The 19,311-nt window shown below is 44.3% G+C and overlaps 3 protein-coding genes across 4 annotated transcripts in view; 1 reads left to right on the top strand and 2 right to left on the bottom strand.

The window, feature by feature from the left end:
* Positions 1-12,438, bottom strand: part of LOC135396740 (1-phosphatidylinositol 4,5-bisphosphate phosphodiesterase classes I and II-like) — a 175,727-nt gene extending 163,289 nt beyond the window's left edge. Inside the window, exon 1 of the mRNA XM_064627881.1 lies at positions 12,134-12,438. Within this exon, the coding sequence (XP_064483951.1) occupies positions 12,134-12,232 (99 nt within the window). The 5' untranslated portion in view covers positions 12,233-12,438. The remainder of the gene's footprint in view (positions 1-12,133) is intronic.
* Positions 12,439-12,596: 158 nt separating this feature from the next.
* LOC135396742 (prolyl hydroxylase EGLN3-like) lies at positions 12,597-18,549 on the top strand. 2 transcript variants are annotated; one of them, XM_064627884.1, is made up of 5 exons: positions 12,600-13,391; positions 15,645-15,764; positions 15,831-15,970; positions 18,218-18,288; positions 18,363-18,549. In XM_064627884.1, exons 1-5 carry the CDS (start codon positions 12,687-12,689, stop codon positions 18,431-18,433), a joined length of 1,107 nt encoding a protein of 368 aa, XP_064483954.1. In that variant the 5' UTR covers positions 12,600-12,686; the 3' UTR covers positions 18,434-18,549. The 2 variants fall into 2 exon arrangements, with proteins under 2 accessions (XP_064483955.1, XP_064483954.1); XM_064627885.1 differs by lacking the exons at positions 18,218-18,288; positions 18,363-18,549 and adding an exon at positions 17,763-18,196 and having other exon boundaries at positions 12,597-13,391.
* The window catches only part of LOC135396741 (mitotic checkpoint serine/threonine-protein kinase BUB1 beta-like), a 43,216-nt gene continuing 41,992 nt past the window's right edge, over positions 18,088-19,311 (bottom strand). Inside the window, exon 22 of the mRNA XM_064627883.1 lies at positions 18,088-18,795. Coding sequence (XP_064483953.1) covers positions 18,609-18,795 — 187 coding nt within the window. The 3' untranslated portion in view covers positions 18,088-18,608. The remainder of the gene's footprint in view (positions 18,796-19,311) is intronic.

Genomic DNA, 19,311 nt, shown 5'->3' with positions numbered 1-19,311 from the left:
GAGAGCACTCTAGAGCGCTCAGAGTTGGAGGAAAGAGCTCCAAATGAACCAGTCGAATGCAGTGAGAGTGCTCTAGAGCGATCGGAAGCAACCAGTCGAAGACACGTTACCCGACGATACAAGACGATAACCCGAGCCCTCTTACGTCGCTCATTTTCATCCCCATTGTGCTCATAGTGTATTTTTTTTTTTTTTACGAAATCAAAATGGAAAATTACGAGCAACACTGTGTCGAAGGCGCTACCAACTGCGCATTGTTCGTCACGTACGGCGGCAAAACTACATTGCATGCACATAACACCGCGTCTAAAAGAAAAGTCGGCTACGTAGCTGTCAAGAGCCACAATCCAGTCGGGAACGGATATCACTGTTGCTCGACAAATTGGGGATTATGTCCCACCAGAAGCCGTCCCCGAATAGTTTTACCGCAATTTTACTCGCAAACGAAAAATATTTAGCGTTTCCCTGTCACATGTGTTACTTGTTGTGCTGGCTTTACAAGTCAATATCACCTGTCTGTCTGTTGCTTACGGTCCATGCAGTACTTTGCTCTGTTGTACAGTGCTGGACAAAAGTTTAGGGAATACGCTCCGGCGTATCTCTTCCTCAGAGTAACACGCTAGCAGCAAATGGTACCGTACGGACTTACAGACATGTGCGACCCGCTTGCAAGTCCGTACGGTGCCATTCGCTATAGCTTGTCACTCTGACGAAGCAATGCGCCGGGGCGCGTTCCTTAAACTTCTGTCCAACACTGTACTTTCACTCCTTTACACTCCTTAGTAGAGCTGAACTGGTTCTGTGACTTTTACGACTTTGTGCATTGACGTTATCTGGTCGTGAAGGCTTCATATTAGTGAGTTTTAGTGTATCGTACGCTATCGCCTTTGCGTACGTAAAGAATAGCGTGCTATCCTTTACGTACGCAAAGGCGATAGCGTGCGCTGCACTAAAACTCTATATCATACCATTATTTTACCGTGGGTATTAGCGTATCACCTCGTACTAACCAATATGCCCTGGGGTAGAGGGCCACAAATCAAGTGGCAAATTTCCTCACGCATCGTCACGACATGTATGTATTCGTTCAATTTAAATTAAGTTCAAATAACTCGGGAAAGGTTCTTTGGTGTTGGGGGCTTACGTGTTTGCGTCGCCCATGTTTGTAACCTGCCTCGGCTAGTTCTCGTTGTTTGCGTGTATTCCATGTTCTCTTTCCTACGAAGCTGGTGAAAAGTGAACAATTTCAAAGCCCCTAACCGACGTGGTTATATATATAACTTCTGCATGTGGACACCCTTTGCAACGAACAGCAAACAAAAAACAAAGACAAAAAAAAAAGTTTTTAGACATTTCCGATTGTGGGGAAGAGAAACGATAGAAGAACACCCCGAGGATTTTGCCAAGGAACACACGTATACGCACACTTAAAAGAGAGAAAGAAGGGACATAAAGCTCCTGCGTGGTGTATGAAACGAAAACTGTCTCGCAAAACCCACGAAGTGTGAAGTTCCCCTTGGGGTTTTCCTCATCCTACATACGTCGCTTTGTATACCTATTTAGCTCATAGTTCTTTTTTTTATAAAGCTATTTCTGCCTGACAAAAAATCCGCACTCCTTTTTTGGGAATCAGCGTAGCGGGAATTTCTTCTTTCTTTTTTGCGAGTCGAGCGTGCGGTTGTTGTCAACTTCCATACAAAACAACGGCAAGTGATGAGACGAGCGCCAACGACAAAGTGTGGGGACAAAGTCGGTCTCTCTCTCTCTTTTTTCGCTGGGACGCTGGAGAGCTGCTGTCAACTCTGATTTTCGGCTGTAGTGGGCGGCGTGACGACAGTGGAAACATAACTTCGTGGAAAATCGATATTTCACGTTCGTGGCTCCTATTGTTCTGCGGTACTAAAAGGAAGCGCGTAGTGGAAGCCCAGGGGGCGCCCTCGCTCACTGCCTCCAGAGCCACTTGTGGTGGCAAGGATAAGTTATTTCCACTATTTACCTGAGTTATTTCCCAGTTTCCTGTAGTTATTAGGTTTCCCATATTTATTAGGTAGTTTCCTGTAGTTAGTTAGGAGACAGGTCGAGCACGAGACATAATTCACACGGGCACACGTGAAATCGCCAACGTCGTCTTCCACACTTGTAGTATATTTGTATGGCGGGCTAGAATATTTGTAGAATATGCTAGAAAACATTCCTCCGCCCGCCGCCGGGGGAGAAAACCGGCGCTACTGTCGCAGTGCCAAACTCTAGCCGAACGTCCCTGATAACTGATCCCCTGGGCACCTCTATATACCACTTGGCTTCTTTTCCTTTGGTGAAAAAATTTGGAACCCGAGAAAAGGACAGAGGAGGGACGACACGACACGTTCTCGTCCTCTGTCCTTTTCTCGGGTTCCAAATTTTTTCACCATGCACCAGCTGGCCTGCACCCTTGCCCTTTTGCCATTCTTTTCCTTTCTTTACTTTCATGATGCGCATACGCGTTTCACCTTGCGGCTAAGTCGTTGATTGTGTTATGCCAGTTATATTATCAGCACTACTCCTTCCCGCTTAATGTGTAGTGTTACGGTCACTTATGTTCGGGCTCCGATTTTTCTATGTTTTCTTTTGGCGAAAATAAAAACGGGGGGGGGGGGGGTCTTTACCGGAGATTTCAATGTCTGGAAATTTATCGGATCCGAAAAACTCCAGAAAAGTTTTCCAGATATTGAAAACTACAGTACACACCCTTCGACTTTTGCCGAATGAAACACCGAAAACTCTATTTATGGTTAAGGTGTTCATTGTGCTTTCTACTCGCAATATTATTATAACTTACGTAATGTGCAGTGTCAGGATCATCGGTATAGCGCGCGTACATCTTTGTCATAATCAAACTCGCCACTCCGTCATGCAATGCTCCCGTAGCAGCTTTGACATATCGTAAATAAATAAATACGCTGACTGGCGTGTCTTGCTTCATAATATATTTACGGACTCTACGTTATTTTCTTACAGTGTAAATCCACGTGCGGACGATGCATAAAATAAGACACGACAAGAAACGTTCATCCTTTCAGTTTATTGACTGAAACTTGCCCTGACGGGGAGGTCATCTCCACAATAAGCCATTATTAATGCAGTTTATTTTTTATTATGTTTAGCGCGCACGTTAGATTGGCTGGGAGGCCCAATAGCAGACCGGAGTCACGGCCTTCAAATTAAATTACTAATAGCGAATTCAGCTGGTCGTTCGAGTGCAGGCCAGTGTAGTGCGTGTAGAAGAGCCTTACACCTGCCCGGGCCCGACTCGGCCGATGAGCCGGGCCGGGCTTGTTATTGGCTGGGTGGTCCGAGCCGGGCCCGGACTAAGAAACATACAGAGTCAGGCTGTTGCGGTGTTAAACCGCCAGTACTTGTACGTTGTCTTCTCTTCTTATAAATTTACTTATAAATTTGTTTGATAAGCGCTAGAAACGCGTACGTTACGGCTGGAAATACATAGCGGGGTCTATACTCGCCGAGTCACCGGGTCGGGCCAGGCTCTATTCGCTGGGCCACAGGGCCGGGTCGGGGCCGGAAAAGTCGACCCGTGCAGGGCTCTAGCATGTACGAGGGTGGTTCCATAAGTTTCCGGCCCGACCAACTTTTAATAGTCATAGAGACGAAACAAGTTATTAGTTATAGTTAGTTATAGTTAACAACGCTATTTTCTTGCGTAAACAAAGCGATTGCGTATACCATACAACTAAACTATCTATAGTATATCAATTTTTCGTTTATTTGCACTTATTTATTTTTTCTGTGACGCACGGATCGCACTGCGATATCATTCCCTTCCATACGCCTTTAACTATTGCTCGCTCGAAAAGCGCTCTAGGATATGCAGTCGTGGAACGCGAAAAATATGAAACACGACGAAAGGAACCCCCTGTTATCGATGCATGAAATAACGAAACCGAAACAATAAAGCACCAACAGGAGCGATCGGCCTCCGAAATCAACAACGGCGGAAGAAGGCGATCGGTCACGTACATGCCCCCCCATACACAGCCGTATACCTAAACACTCCAGCGAAGCATGACAAACATGCAACAGGTCTCCGACAACATAACAGCGCAGCAGCCATGCATGCGTTTTGCCGCCGGTGTTCGCTCCGCTAGCTCTCGCAGTTGGCTTCGCTATAAGAGGGTCCTTCGTTATAAACGTCTTGGTACCCCGATTTTGACGCAGCGCACTCCGTATCGCGGGCCGTGCTGTTAGCTGGTTATTTAATTAACGCGAGTTGCAAGCGTAACGTGTCGTACTCCCTGTCGACGAAAGCTGACACGTCCGTTGCTCGCTAAGTCAGCAAACTTGGGCAAAGATGGAAAACGCGTTCACCGGTATAGCGAGATATGTTCGGTAGTCTGAACACTGGCGTATTTTAACTTAGGATGCTTTTTCTTGTAATAAGTGTGATAACCGGGTCGTAGACATAGTCGTTGCTTTCTATAGACGACTTCGATCGTGTTTAAAAAGCGATATAAAACGTTGCACAGCGCTCACTAGCAGTTCTATAGTTCTACACGTATATCTATAGTTCGATAGTTGTGCTATGTCTATAGTTGTGCACAGGCCTCGGTGGCTCAGTCGGTAGAGTGTTCGCCTTCTGATCCCGAGATCGCGGGTTCGAACCCGGCCGGCCAAGGACGCCAGCAACTTGGTGGCAGGGTACAAGTTGCTTAGACACGCCGTCTTCCGCGAGGGACGTTGAATACGGGGAGCGGTGTGGTGAGCTTTCATCGCACGTTAAAGAACCCTCATGTGGGCAAAAGCAATCCACAGACCGTCCGCTGTGGCGTCGATCATGATCTCAGTTGTCTCGCGACGTAAACCCCCAATTATTATTATAGTTGTACTCTGTCTATAGTTCTATATCACTAAATCGAGAGAAAGAAAAAAAAGGAGAGAGATTTGACAGACCCAATGTGGCATTCGTAGGAGGACGCACTTAGTAGTAAACAATACTGCTAGAGCCACTGTGAAAAAAAAAAAAAAAAAAAGAAACATCAATAAAAATAAAAATCGTAGGCTTTCATCCTCGTGCTATGGGGACTATGGTGCAAGTCTCGGAGTTATGAGGACTGGTAGGTAAGCGAGGGATGCACCCTCGAAATCCAATATTGCGCTTTGTTTCCATGCTCTCGTGTAGTATTTAGAGCGTTACAGGAAATGGAATCCATCAAAATACAAAAATAAAATAAAAATTCACTCATGTATCGCATAACAGGAATAGCTATTACCCGAATTCCATACCGGATGACCATTTTTGGGACTTCGTGTTTGTGTCTGTCCCTTCGTGTTCCCTAGTCTCGGGGTTTTTTACATTATGCATCATCTTCACCAGCTCGCTTGCTTCCTAGCCATTTTTTCATTACCATTTTTGTGTCCATTTCTGTGGAGCACCGTGGTATGTGTTTCCGTTTCTGTTATCGTTACCATCTCCAATTTCGGTTATATACCGTTTCTGTTTCCGTTACCGTTACCGGCTTACCACGTCCTTTGGCGAGGCTACACAGTTTAGCGAACTGTGTCGTAGAGTTTGGTATACGAGTCTAGTGTAGCGAAACCGGCGTGAACAACGCCGCGTTTACATGGCATAGAAAACACTGATAAGTACCTCATTCACGTTTCTTCCCCCCCTTTTTTTTGTACTACGTTTTTGACGTAGAACTTATATCTTTCCCACCTACGTGACTAGACATTAAAGAATTTTCATGTGACGTTTTGGCGCTACGGCGAATACGGCGTCCGAGAGCACAGAGGCGAGACAGGGATATATGGGGGTGACATTATATTCATTACTCAGATTGAAAGTTCACACAGTATGTGAAGCCAGAGTAGTTAGCAACTGTGTCTGGTACACAGAAGGCAAATCCTGAAGTTGGCTTTTCTGAGTCACCTTTATCTTTATTTTAAAAATAACGCTAAAATCCCCCTGTGCGAGGAAAACATATAGAAAAGCGACGACAAGACACACCACCTTGGTCACCCACCGGATCACGCGGGAGCCCAAGTGGAGTCTTTGAACACCAACTTCTCCTTTACTCGCGTTATCTATATGATTGCTAATTTAGAGTATACATTCTGCTTTCATCTCTCGACGAGACCATTTGTACGTAGCGATTTTGCAGAAACTCCAAACACAATGACGCGTAATGTGTGATAAAAGTAAAAGTACAACCACATCCCTTTACTACGCACTGCAAACACAACGGAGGATTTTGCTAGGGACTTCCGAGAGTGTATGCCAAAGTAATGTCAGTGCCTGACGAAAGCAACAGTATTAGTAATGAATTTACTAAGCATGAAAAAGTAATCCGTAATGCTACGCATTATTTTACAAAACTGTAATGAGTAATGGTAATGCAGCATTACAACATAAAAGTAAGGCTTCAGCTGTTTCGGAATTTTTCTTTCAGTAATTCCGTGTTATCGCCGCGAAGCAACTGTGGCTATGAGCGTGGACAGGTGACAGCAGGAAGGAGTGTGTGTGTGTAGGGGGGGGGGGGTTAGTGTGCGTCATGGTGCCAACTTCAGGGGAACTTATACCGACGTTGCTCTGAAAAGTCTATAAAAAAAAAAAAAACACGAGGCACATCAGACAGCACAGCCGGGTCCACCCTCCAGTCTCGGCGTGGAAAGCCAACATCCTAACCACCACGCCACGGAATCTTGTGTGTCAGAACTGTCAGGTAGTGCTGCATCCGATCAGTCAATGTTAAGTCACAAAAGTTAAGTTTCCGACGGAAAGGACACTACCATTTTTTTTACCTTAAGTTGTTTACGTTTTGAGAGCAATAAATGAAGTGCACCGATAGCAGACCGGTGCTAAATCACCCGCCCGACCATTCCTGATTGCCTGTTGAGCCTACAATCCCGCATGTTTATTCGGCGGGGCTCTCGGGTCCCGGTCAAGGACTCCACCCCGGGTCGATTAATGCAAAGCGATGTATTGCCTATACTCAATCAATCGCTCTTCCGGCATGGGATGGCATACCGGGGGAACTTTCTTTTCGCTTATATAAGTTATGGCTCTCACTGACCACCCAATCTTACTAAGAGCACTTTGGTGTGCGCCTTTTATGTCCGGCATGTAGATGCTAATAATCGTTTGTCAACCAGATAGATCAGATGGGTATTTCCATCGACGTTTGTTTACGGGAATCTATACTTCTTTCATTTTACTTTCCGCAATACTGGGTCGGCTCATTCATTACGTGACCTTGAGTGTCATTAACGTTCAGCACGAAAATGAAAGCGCTGTATAACGGGACGTGGGATAATGTGCTTTTAATATCCGTGATAAGTATTGCATTAGTGATTTCTTCTGGCAAGCCTGAGCTTGGGCAACACGCACAAGGTACGACACTGACAACAACTCAATGCTAGCCTGCGTGCATGTTTTATTTACCAAGTTGTTAGTACATTTGAGCTAATTTAATAGTATATAACTATAACTAGTAACTAGTAGTATAACGCTGTTAATACCCTTTTCTTCCAAACTTACTGTGCGCCAGAAAAGCTTCGTAACCATGTTATTTAGCATAGATTGAGAAGTTACCCGCCAAAAAAGAACTCGTTACAAGTGAAGTTACCGTGTGCAAAATGTAACTAAGTTAATAACGAAGTTCTTCAGCCTGATATATAACTCGCAGTTACTGAGTTACTTAAAAAAAGAACGAGTTACTTCCAAGTTACTTCAGACACAAAATATCCTTACGCAGGTGCAGCGCCCGTGTGCAGTTGAGTAGTTGCCTGCGGAGGAGTGCAACACGCTTAGACCGTTTTCGTTTGTGTCCAACAATAGACCTATCCCTGTTTGTAAACAAATGACGTCATAGTGTTCGACAGCGCCAAAATTTGGTATAATTGAACTACGCTCGAATATAGAGGTGAACAAGGTCGCGCCCGAAAGCCACGGTCTTGAAGAGATTACGATATGGTCCCTTAAAGGAACACGACCCTCATTCCTACTTTTCTTCCAATGGGAGGCAGCGAACAAGTGCCCGTTCGTGGAACCCAGCCTCTCCTTCCGATTTGTTTCGGTTTCAGTCTGTCTACCAATGTAATGATGAAGTTTCTATGGTAGAGGTTTACTGGAACGCTTTGCATCTTACTTCCTGTGGCCGCACAATGGTTCAGCTTCACTTCAATGGCAGCGGTCTTACTTCCTGAACAAAATACTGTCACTGATTGAATATCAAGTTTTATGAAAAAAAGAAAAACTGGAGAGAAAGCAAGAAAATATGTGGACGTGAGTGAAAAGCGAGTTAAGAAGAGTAACTTGGAACTTAACTTAAGTTACTTTTGCAAAGTTACCTGAAAAAGAAACGAGTTCCTCTGAAAGTTACCACAGCGCAAAGGTACCGAGTTAAGTTACAAGTTACCAATAAGGAACTTACCTAGTTACAGTAACGAGTTACTTGCAACGAGTTACCTCGAACTCTGTTGTTTAGTAGTACGTACGTAGTGCATTACTGACAAACTTTGTGAAATTCTGCATTTTAAACATTAGGCTACTTTTCTCCCTAGAATTATGCAATACTTTTCCGAACATACGTACAACGTGTTGTGCATGATGCACGGCCCTTCGTGCGAGTTGTTACATGCGCTCTGCATAAGCATACATACGTGGTATGCATAGGTAAGTGTACGCATTGCTATCCGTCTCCTAAACAGTAGGATTTGGAAAAGTAAGTTTTGCTGTTGTCCCAGCAATGAGTGCTTTTTTTGGAACAATTTACAAGTTCGGGCTTGAAATGGATCCCGACTCTCAAGAACGAAACGACAACTGCTGACATCGAAAGCGTATTTTAATTCCGAAAGGACGCTAATCGCTCACAGCAGACGACATGCACTAAAGAGGCGGCTATAAAATGGCCGTACGGAACGGACGACGACAGATTGGAGCCTCTCCCGTAAACAAGATTCGTCTGAAATGCCCCGCTTTTAGTTTATTTCTTCGATTCTCCTTCTTGGCTTTTACTCGAAGCAGACCCTAAGGAACCCGCATGTTTGAATGCGCCTGATTGGATTGTGTTGGCTTCACGTGAATGGCTGTTGGGGCGCTCGTCAATTTGTTCGTCTGCAAAATTTATTCCTTCGCATTTACGGCCGTTTGACGGCGCCACAATCGTTTGCTCCCCGAAGCATTTTTGTTTCTCTTTTCAAACGAACGGCGATGTTTGCTAAACTAAGCGCTCTTAGTGCTTTCTCATTCCACACCGATTGTTGTGATCTGAGTCGAAGTACTTCGTTAAATCAATTATAGCGAGCCACGGGCGATTCTAGCGGCTCCGTATTATCTTACAATCCATTTCTTTTCCCATCCTTTTCTGTTGATGTTCTGTTTATCTTACAATCATTCAATTTTTCTCTATGTGTGACGTTTTTCTTTCACCTCCTCTCTTTAGGAGCACTAAGTTTCACCAATTTGGGCATAATTTTCCTCGGGGAGAACGGAGGCATACGAACTGCACGGTAGACGTACATCCTTTTAGGGTGTAGATTTGCATAGCTTAAAAATTTCGCATTCGAAAAAAGAAAAAGAAAAGAAAGAGCATGCTATGCCCTTTGTCTTTTGTCGCTACTACAGGCGCACTTTCTGAGCTCCTGAAATCACGTGACGAAGGGATGTCGTCTGTCCCAATGACATTTGCGCCCAGTGCAAAAACAAACAAGTCGAATCTCGTCATCATCTGGAATTAAAGTTGTTGTTTTTGCTGATCGCATGAGCAAATTAGTTGGCACAACTCGTACGTGACGGGTATGACAAAAGCCCGCGACAGCCATCATAAGAGGATGAAGATATGGATCAAATGCGTCATGAATCGCTTAGAGAATGGAATGCCCTTGCACGTCCCTACAGTCGTCTGCTAAGTTCGTACTGGATGCACTACTTTGAGCACTTTGAGTTACTGTGATGGATGAATTTACATACAGGGTGAGTGCAGATAAAGTAGCCCCATATTTCCGCACATAGCGCGTTCCCTGCATATCGTACGAACTTCCGGCGGCTCAGGACTGTGCATTTATGTGGTGCAAATCGAGAGAAAAAGAAAAATCGTAGTAACCGAACTCTGCGCAATAAAATCGTTAGCAACGTGAACTTCGGTCCGTGTATTTCCAATGGGACATTGCAGTGTAGCACAGTTGCATCGCCTTACCGCTGGGGGTGCCACCTACACAGAAACAAAACGAGATCTGGTACGCCTAGCGGTAGCTAGATGCAACTGTGCCGTGACCGCCATATTGACTTCTGCGTAGGAAAATCAGGATGCAGAGAGAGCAACGTTTGCGTGGATAACTTTTTTGTTACGTGAAGTTGGGTTACTACGATTTTTTGTGCGTTGTACCGGATAAATGCGTCGTCCCGCACCACCGGAAGTTCATGCGGTAAGCAGGGAACGTCATACGTGTAAAAATATGGGGCTACTTTATCTGCACCCACCCTATACATTTTACCGTAGTTTGACAATCATAACGCGACAGGACACGCAACTAAAAAAGATTAATAATAATAATAATAATAACAACAACAACAACTAAACACGACATAAACATTATTCGTGTCGTCTGTACCTGCAACAATCTCAAGTTTCGGAGTGGAATCGAATGAATATGAATCAGGTGAATGGGAATTTGTCGCGAGTATAGTCTGCTTTTTCTATATGGTATAGTCTATAGAATGTATGAATGAGACGAGAAATGAAAAAGTTATACGAGATGTGTACTGTATTTTTACGACAATAACGGCTACGAAACTGTGACGCACGAGACGGGAGAAGAAACTACTGTCGTCTGCTACGATGTCGTGCCGTCGGGCTACAGCGGTGTCTGCAACATGCCTGTAAATGCGTTAGCGACACGGTAAGTTTATGCCTTGAACGAATTCATTTGTCAAGTTCATTCGGCGAGTGTCATTTCTAAAACGCGCAAGAGATGCAAGGCCAAAGCAATTAAATTACGTTGTTTTCTTTCTGTCACAGGTCGCGCGTCGTCTAGCGTTACATGAACATGGCCGCTACGAATGCCTACAAAACAAGCAAAGCGCAACTAGTGTAATTTCTAATTGCAGACGCGCTTTCAGCAACCTTATTTGATTCAAGCGCTTCCAACTAAGCCGCAATAACAAAGTAGAGCCAACATCAAACCAATAACCCATATTCCGGCGTATGCATTTCATTGTTGTAAAATGGAATTGCGCATCCATGTGCAGTTTAGCACATTTTCGCACCTGCCTTTCGCTCACCTTTCGTGTGCAGGATTTCGGAATCGTTTGTGAGAACACGGTGTGGATAATAAATAAACGAGTTCCAGTGACAATAAGCGCGCGCGGACACCTGCAAGGTTAATGAGTGCAGCTCAAGCTTCATGTACTATTTATTCGGCGCTTAACTTCTACTAATTCCTGCAGTCTGAAACATGGGCGCACAAGATCATCGTCTGCAATTATTCCGAACGCATTAGTCGGTGGGTTGGCGGAGTTCAGTTATATTTAGGACATTTATTATTTATTTAAGCCATGTGGCCTTGAAAATGCAATATGCAACATAGTGGACATTCACTCATGCACGCGAGGAAACGTTGCGAGCTGAGCAATGCATGTGTAGCAGCACACGGGAAAACATGACACTAATCACTTCCGCAACACCGAGCAAGTAAGTTTTCTGGCGATCACACCTTGCATATACGTGTCTCCGGCGAGCAATCTGCCATCTGCATTACTTGCGTTCGGGAAGGGTGTAGTGAGCTAGGCCTAACATTTCTACGTTCACCAACTCTCAAAACATTTGTCTTCTCACCCCTTTCCATACCCATGCCCGTGCCCGACACGTGCGGATCGACAAATTCCCCTGCAATGCTCCGCTGCTGCCATTTTCAGCTGTTCCGCCAGCCTCCGTTCCCAACATGAAAAATACCGACAGCTCCTTCCGTGCCAACATTGTAGCCCGCAAAATAGCGAGTGTAAACACAACAAAACCGCCTTCGGTGTCATCTCGCTCCGTGCAGGAACACCCACGGCCGATTATCCTCGTATCAGAGAAGGTCCAAACAGGACAGCGAGACGGAATATCCAGACGGGGAAAGGGAATCGAGGTGTACTCACATCGTCCCACTTGACAAATTTGCTGCCTTCCTGTAAACTTTTCGGGACACTGATGGGCTTGAGCTGAAGTACGTGAACGCCAGATTTTGCTCCTGCCATATTCCTTGTTCCTCACATCTGTATGCTGTTTGTACAGTGTGCTCTTCTACGGTGCACGGAGTATAGAAACAGGCAGCCTAGTATCTTTCCTTCCTCTCCGGGAGGGAAGGCGCCGCTGCACCGGGAGGCGGTTCAATGAAGCATTCGCGTAGGGATGCGCCATCTAATGAAAGCTTATCGAAGTTTCCAGAGTACCTCCATAAAATACGACATCAACTCTTCAACTTCGCCAGCAACCCGTAGCATTCCACTGGAACGTCAGCGTTCACGATGTCGTCTGCACAGTGACTGCGAATTTTTCTGCCAATCACAGCACGTACGCAGAAGAAACGTGAGCAACCATGAGGCACGTTTTAATCTTTGAATCGATCCGATCCAACACAATCCAGTGCGAGACAAACGTGTTTCGCAGCAAGACTGGGATGACGGATGTTGTTTGAAGGTTACCCACCTCATGATGTCTGCTACTCCAGATTCTGGGCAGCTTTACTACTGCCAGCTCTGCGGTAACGTCAAAGAGCTACGGCGATGTGCCAGGTGCAACGCCGCTTATTACTGTTCAAAAGAACACCAAAAGCAGCACTGGCCCGCCCATAAACATGTTTGTAAACCAGCACGACCCTTTGCACAACAGCCACAACCACCGGCGCAGGCTCAGTCGCAAGTCATGTCGTCTGAAATACCTCAAATGCCAGATACGTCATATGATCCAAATGATCCGGTTAACCAAGCCTGGTGGAATGACACTCTGTCATCCCTCGGGATTGGCCAGCCGGAGCAGGCGACAAGTACGACGGAGTTACCCAAGCCCACTTCAAGCTGGATTCAACAAATGTGCCGAAATGTTATCGACGATATGAACCAGTATGGCATTTGCGTGATTGACAATTTCCTAGGGTCCGTGAGAGGCACAGCGGTGCTAGAAGAGGTGAAGGCTTTGTACAGTAGTGGCATGTTCAGAGATGGCCAACTTGTAAATAATCGCGAAGGATCAAGGGGGATCGTTCGAGGTGACCGCATTATTTGGTTGGACGGCACCGAACCCAGCTGTCCGTCCATTGGATTTTTAGTTCGAACTCTAGATTCAATTATCACTCGCTGCACGCGCAGCGACAAATGCGGAATGCTCGGCCAGTACAACATAAACCAAAGAACAAAGGTAAACAACCCTATTTCTTCTTGCGCTGGTGTCTGGACATGAGAAAAAAATAAGACCAAAATACCTGCAAAATGTAAAATGTGTGTGCGTGTGTGCAGAGGGTAAAAATTGACGATGAAAGATGAAAGTCACTGAAAAGGTTAGCCAGCTGTAGGGATCGAACCCACATCTTCTTTTTCAGTGACTTTCATCTTTCATAGTTGATTTCTTAGGCAATTTGAGGCTTTGTTTGTATCTGTCCCTTCTATGTTGTTCCAGCCTCAGAACATCAGTTTATCTCTTGTAAAAATTGAGTTTTTGCCAGATACGTCATTGAGTTTAACAATTGAGTTTTTGCCGGTTTTACCCCAAAGCACAGGGCCCTATGAATAGTGACCGAAAGATTCTGAATGTAGGATTTCCATGTAGCCATAAGGTTCCTGCGGGGGTGATGCCATTTTTTTTCCCTTCACATACAAAGGTTTTCAGTGGTACGTGCACAAAACGTGGAATGGCCAAAATTAAGGAACTTGTTATGTCCTTCTGCTAAGCATAGCAAATCGCACACTGAACTCAACAACAAAAATAGCATCGCCCCTATGAGGATTTATTCACGAACATAACAGTGCCAATCTCATTAGAATCAGTCAAGTGCAGGCTGAGAGAGATGAAAAATAGTGTGAGTGAGTGGTTCAAAAATGCAAACTGAGAAATTGGCACCCAAAGGTTACATGCAATGGTGCACAAAACATGACATAGCTCGACCTATGTGGGAGCCAAGACTTTAGATGTTGCAGCAAACGAAAGCTGTTGAATCACGCTTTCAGATGCGACCAACAAGGTGGCAGCATGTTACTTTGTTCGGTGCAGCTCAAACATAAGGTGCGTCTGGAATATTGTACTGTCAAGCGAACACAAATATATTAATTTTGTTCACATTTTGGGGTCGAATTTTTGTAAAATACTTAAGGTAACAATTGCGACAAAAATGTTTTTAAAAAATTGTTTTTACCATTTTCCACAATTTTAATAGCCTCATCCTCCCCATATGGCGGACTCATGCGATCTGGTTACATTTGCTTCCAATGAGGGATGCCGTCACCGTCGGAAAAGTGTTTCTTTTGTTTTGCTTTCCTAACACGCTCTAAGGAAGTAATGTAATCGGTGCCACCGTTGTGAACATGTTAACAAATGATAAAACTGTTATTTTCATACACAGGGATCTTTAAAACTGCAGCAAGTTTGTCGAATTTGTTGATTGCAATCAATTACAGTCAAACTCCTTTACAACGAAACTCAGGGGACAGCAAAAAAAATTCGCAGTAAAGGTATTTTCGTTAAAGAGGATGTCTATTATTGGACCTATAGGCTCCAGCGGGACCGCAAAAATTTTTTGCTGTAATGGTATTTTCGTTAAAAAGGTGTTCGCTATAGAAGAGTTTGACTGTACTAGACTGTTACTGTAGGGAATGACATCATTTTGGCTTAGATAATGCGGCCGTGCGTGCCGAGAGGCTAATTTTTTGCACCTTCTATAGACTCCCATAACAAACTTTAATTTCCTAAAAATCAGTGGACTGCTTCAGGCCTTTAAAAATGTGTCATTCCCTAGACAAACTCGAGAGGAACACGTCTGTACCTGTTTCCTGTAGAAATTTAGCGAGGTTTATGAGAACCCCGTTATACAAATTTCCTCAAACGTTCGTAAGAAATGAGTACACCTTAAGAGGAAGAGTGTAAATTGTGGTTTCTTTCGCTCATAATCATGCACGGCGCAACCCATGAAGTATCATTAGGGTTCTTCGTTTTCGGGTTAAACCAGGTTTTTCACGATAGTTCTTCCCGAAGAAGTTTTTAAGAATTCGGGCATAACCCGATATCTACATCCTTCAACTTATCGTTCTAGATAATAAAGGTTCTTGTTGCTTGTCCCCGTGTCACGTCAGTGGCTTGTTTCATACGCCTTTTGTTTCACCCGAAAATCCCCCGATGACATATCAAACGGAGATTCTAGTGTCCGATTTCCCCCCGAATTTTTGTGTGTAAATAGCACCCAATTCCCCTCCCCTCCCCCAATTTGAAAAATCATAAAACCCAAAAACGAAGAACCCTAAATATCGTCCATTTAGCATTTGTGTCAAGGTGACCGCATGTTTTATCCTGAGAGGATACATTTTTGCACTTTAGTGGCCCTTTAAGGCTTTCATCGACTGCGGGAGAGCATGTGTTCTCGTACACTGCCTGACATTGACTCTAGGGCCCACTTTCCTGCAGGCTATGATAGCGTGCTATCCTGGCAATAACACACATTATGTCAAGCACGTGGACAATCCAAACCAAGATGGCCGTTGTGTTACAAGCATCTATTATTTGAACAAGAACTGGGATATTAAGGTATGTTCTCTCGCACTTTGCACACAAACTTTGAATAGCAAACAGCGACATGAACTGTCTTCAAAGGTCCATGGAGGATTACTCAGGATGTTCCCACTCGGACAAGAAAACCAAGTTGCCAACATCGAGCCTCTGTTTGACCGCATGCTGTTCTTCTGGTCAGACAGGCGCAACCCACACGAGGTTCTACCATCCTTTGCAGTCAGGTAATGCAGTCAGGCAACCCTCAGTATAAGAGCAGCCACAGTTTCAAATAGTAGTTCATGAATGGATGGGATGGAGAGCATTGCAATGAAAGGCAAGCTTTGTCGTCATTTACATTCCAAATTACGTTGACCCATCTTGCTGAGGATAAATTATGTTAATAAGTTAACGTTTAACTTGCATTCCATATTTATTCCTCGTGTCAAGCTTAATCTTGTGTAATCATTTTAATGATCACTATAGCTTGGATGTGGTTCTAGCTGGATCAATCAGTGACATTTTCAGCACATCTGTCACTGTTGTTATCATTTCGGTAGAAGAGGACTCTGACTACCAAAAGCAGATACAGTCAACCCTCGATTTATGAACACCCTTCATGTCTCACCAAATCGTTCGTAAATCGAGGGATTCAAAAATCGAGGTACAAGGAACACCGAAGAGAAATGGACTGAAACACAAGAGGATGTGCACTAGATTGTGCTTATTTTTTAAAACACTCCGAAATTATGCTCTGCACCATACATTCGCTGTATTTATCCTGTTCAGAAGAGACTATAGAAGTATGGCACTCTTGACTCGTCTGCCTGGTCATCGCAGTACCACATCGCAATGTGGATATGATTCCACGCTGTGCGAGCTGTTACAGCTTCCGAACAGTCCTGCTGGTTATCTTCACTATCAATATGGTCATTCTTGTCAGCATCATTTGACAACTGCATTAAAGCCCCATCATCAAATGGTTCACATGTGTGTTTGCCATCAGCACAGGAAATCCACTCCTCTGCGGCAGAGTCTGGAAGCGAAGGGTGCAAGGTTCGAAACTACCTTTGCAATTCGGTTAGGGGCAAGTCATCCTCCGTGCTCGAGTACTCATCATCACAAACTGTCCACAAAACTAGCAGACGTCATCCATGCCTTTCGATTCTCACGGTAGTGACAGTACATCTCTGACGAAAATTTCTCCCCAAAGCCTCTTGGCCGTTTTAATTTGCCTATGATCAGTGGTTTTCACTTAGTCCCAGAAGCATTGCATAAAAGGCCGACAGTGAGCTGCTCCTTGCCGCACCTAGTACTAGAGACGGGGTTTGCGGATAATGTCCTGCAAGGACCTAGCTCGTAAAATAATGCGATTTCATCCAAGCTGTGGATTTTGTCAAGGCTGTACCCTCGGAGAATTCTCTGGGGACACTGCACAGGTGCTTCACTTTCATTCGTTGTTCCTCTTCATTGACGCAATCCCAGTACTTCCCAGTGTCAACTTCTGGACGGCTCGGCTGTCCCCGTTCATAAATCGAGGTTAGAACACATGTTTTTGCGTTTCATCCCCTGAAAATCCATTCACTGTTCAGATATCGAGAGTTCATAAACCGAAGGAGAAATTTGTGACGCCGTTCATAAACTGAGGGAGTTCGTAAATCAAGGGTTCATAAAACGGGGGTTGACTGTACATTGTTTATCCTTAACAAAATCTGGGCAGGTTGATACACGCTTGTGTTGTGTGGGCGGCAAGACAAGACTATTGACGTTGGCAGCTGTCTGTGCTTGTGTTTGTCAATAGTCTTGTCTCGCCACCCACAACGGACCTTGTTTATCCCTGCTTTCAATTTGCTCCTTGTGATGATTCCATTTCAAAGTCAAGGACAGTGTACCTATTATTGCCTGTAATCTGAGCCGCTTTATTCCTGGTATATAGTTAGACAGTTATGTTTTCGGGCTTTGTCTTTTGAAAGTTGGGTGCAAAAGCCTCGCGTTTCATATTAACACCACATCTGTGCAAATTTTACATGGGAGAAGAGGATTTCCCCCCTTGCTTCCCTTTCCAAACTGCATTACCAAAGGTACAAATTTTCTTTTTTTGGTGGGGGTGAGTGGTTAACCTCCTCCGGTCACACCCCTGGCCTTGAAGTAAACACAACATGTAGATTTCTTTCTGTTCATCCGGTGTGACTGAGGATGTACTCTATCAAGATGTCGATGCACCAATTTTAAGCTGCACTGTTGTAGACACTACTAGTATCTGCAACCGTGCAGCTTGAAGCCTACAACATATTAGTACTAGAAGCGTGCATACCATGCGGAAGTAGATGCTGTCAGTGTTATCCACGCTCCCCTCCAGGCATGATTTTCTGTCTTTTTTTTACTGTTCACTTTTGTCAGGTACAACAGAGCTTTGTTTCTTTGGATTTGCAAACGTAGTCTGATGACATAAAAATACCAGGACTGCATTCAACACTTGATTATTTCTGCAGATTTGCCATCACTGTCTGGTACTTTGATGCTGAGGAACGTAAGAATGCTCTTCAGCAATATCAGAAAGGACGTGAGTACACATTTTGTTCATTTCATTGTAGACCCCATCTCTGATGACCACCTTTCGTCACATTTTCCTTTCAGAAATACAGGCACAGAGTTACCAACAGACCAATATACTAAACCCATTCATTTTTGGAAACTACCAGCAGTGACCCAGGCTCTCCGTCTCTTCAGCGTTTCTTTTTCCCAACACAAGAATGTTCTGTCGATAAGAGTTGTATTTATGCTACTAACACTTCAATGAATTAAATTTCTTTGATGAAGTACAGCACGAGCAAATATGATGTGCACAGCACACGAAATACAGTCTAGTAAATGGGAAGTGATTCACAGAGTTTTGTTCATCCAGTACTTCGCCTTTTTCGCACGTATGATAAGTTCCTGCACAGCCTTGCCCTCTTGGAGTGCTGCATGAATGGCCCAAATAAAGGGTGTGACATCGGGGATTTCAGAACAGCTTGGGATGTTGAGCAGGGTAGTGAACAGGTTGCCCCATATGTCCTGCTTCCAGTACCTGCAAGGTTACAGTTTGTGAGCTCCTGCACTATCGTTCACGGGGTATGAGCCAGATGTTTTCTATCAATATTTTTGACGTAGAACTAAGTCTCTCTTTGCAGTGTCATGACTGGTTAGTCACAAAACTGGAATTTAAACTGTTCAATCTCAGAACTGCTCAATATCATAACGAATCACACTGCATGGTATAGCTAATAGATAAAGGTTTCACGTGATAATGCATGCATCACGGCACGTGAATGCATTAGTAACCATCAACCAATAACACAAGTCCAACATGCTACATTTGTGTGCACAACAACATTGTGTGTATGTCAGTGATTCAAAACTATCGATAAATTGACTATCGATGGTGTCGAAACACTACCAATAGTGTAAAAGCTATAGATAGAACTATCGATAGTTTTACAATAATTGACTTTCAATAGTACTGTACTTCGTTTTTCTTTCTATCAATAGCTAGAGTTGATTATCTAATGCCACTTGGAGGCAATGTTAGTGGCTGGTGTCACTA

Source organism: Ornithodoros turicata, chromosome 6 (genome assembly GCF_037126465.1).
Source record: "Ornithodoros turicata isolate Travis chromosome 6, ASM3712646v1, whole genome shotgun sequence".
In the NCBI taxonomy this organism is placed as follows: Eukaryota; Metazoa; Arthropoda; class Arachnida; order Ixodida; family Argasidae; genus Ornithodoros; species Ornithodoros turicata.
This window is presented reverse-complemented; position numbering and strand designations above follow the sequence as displayed.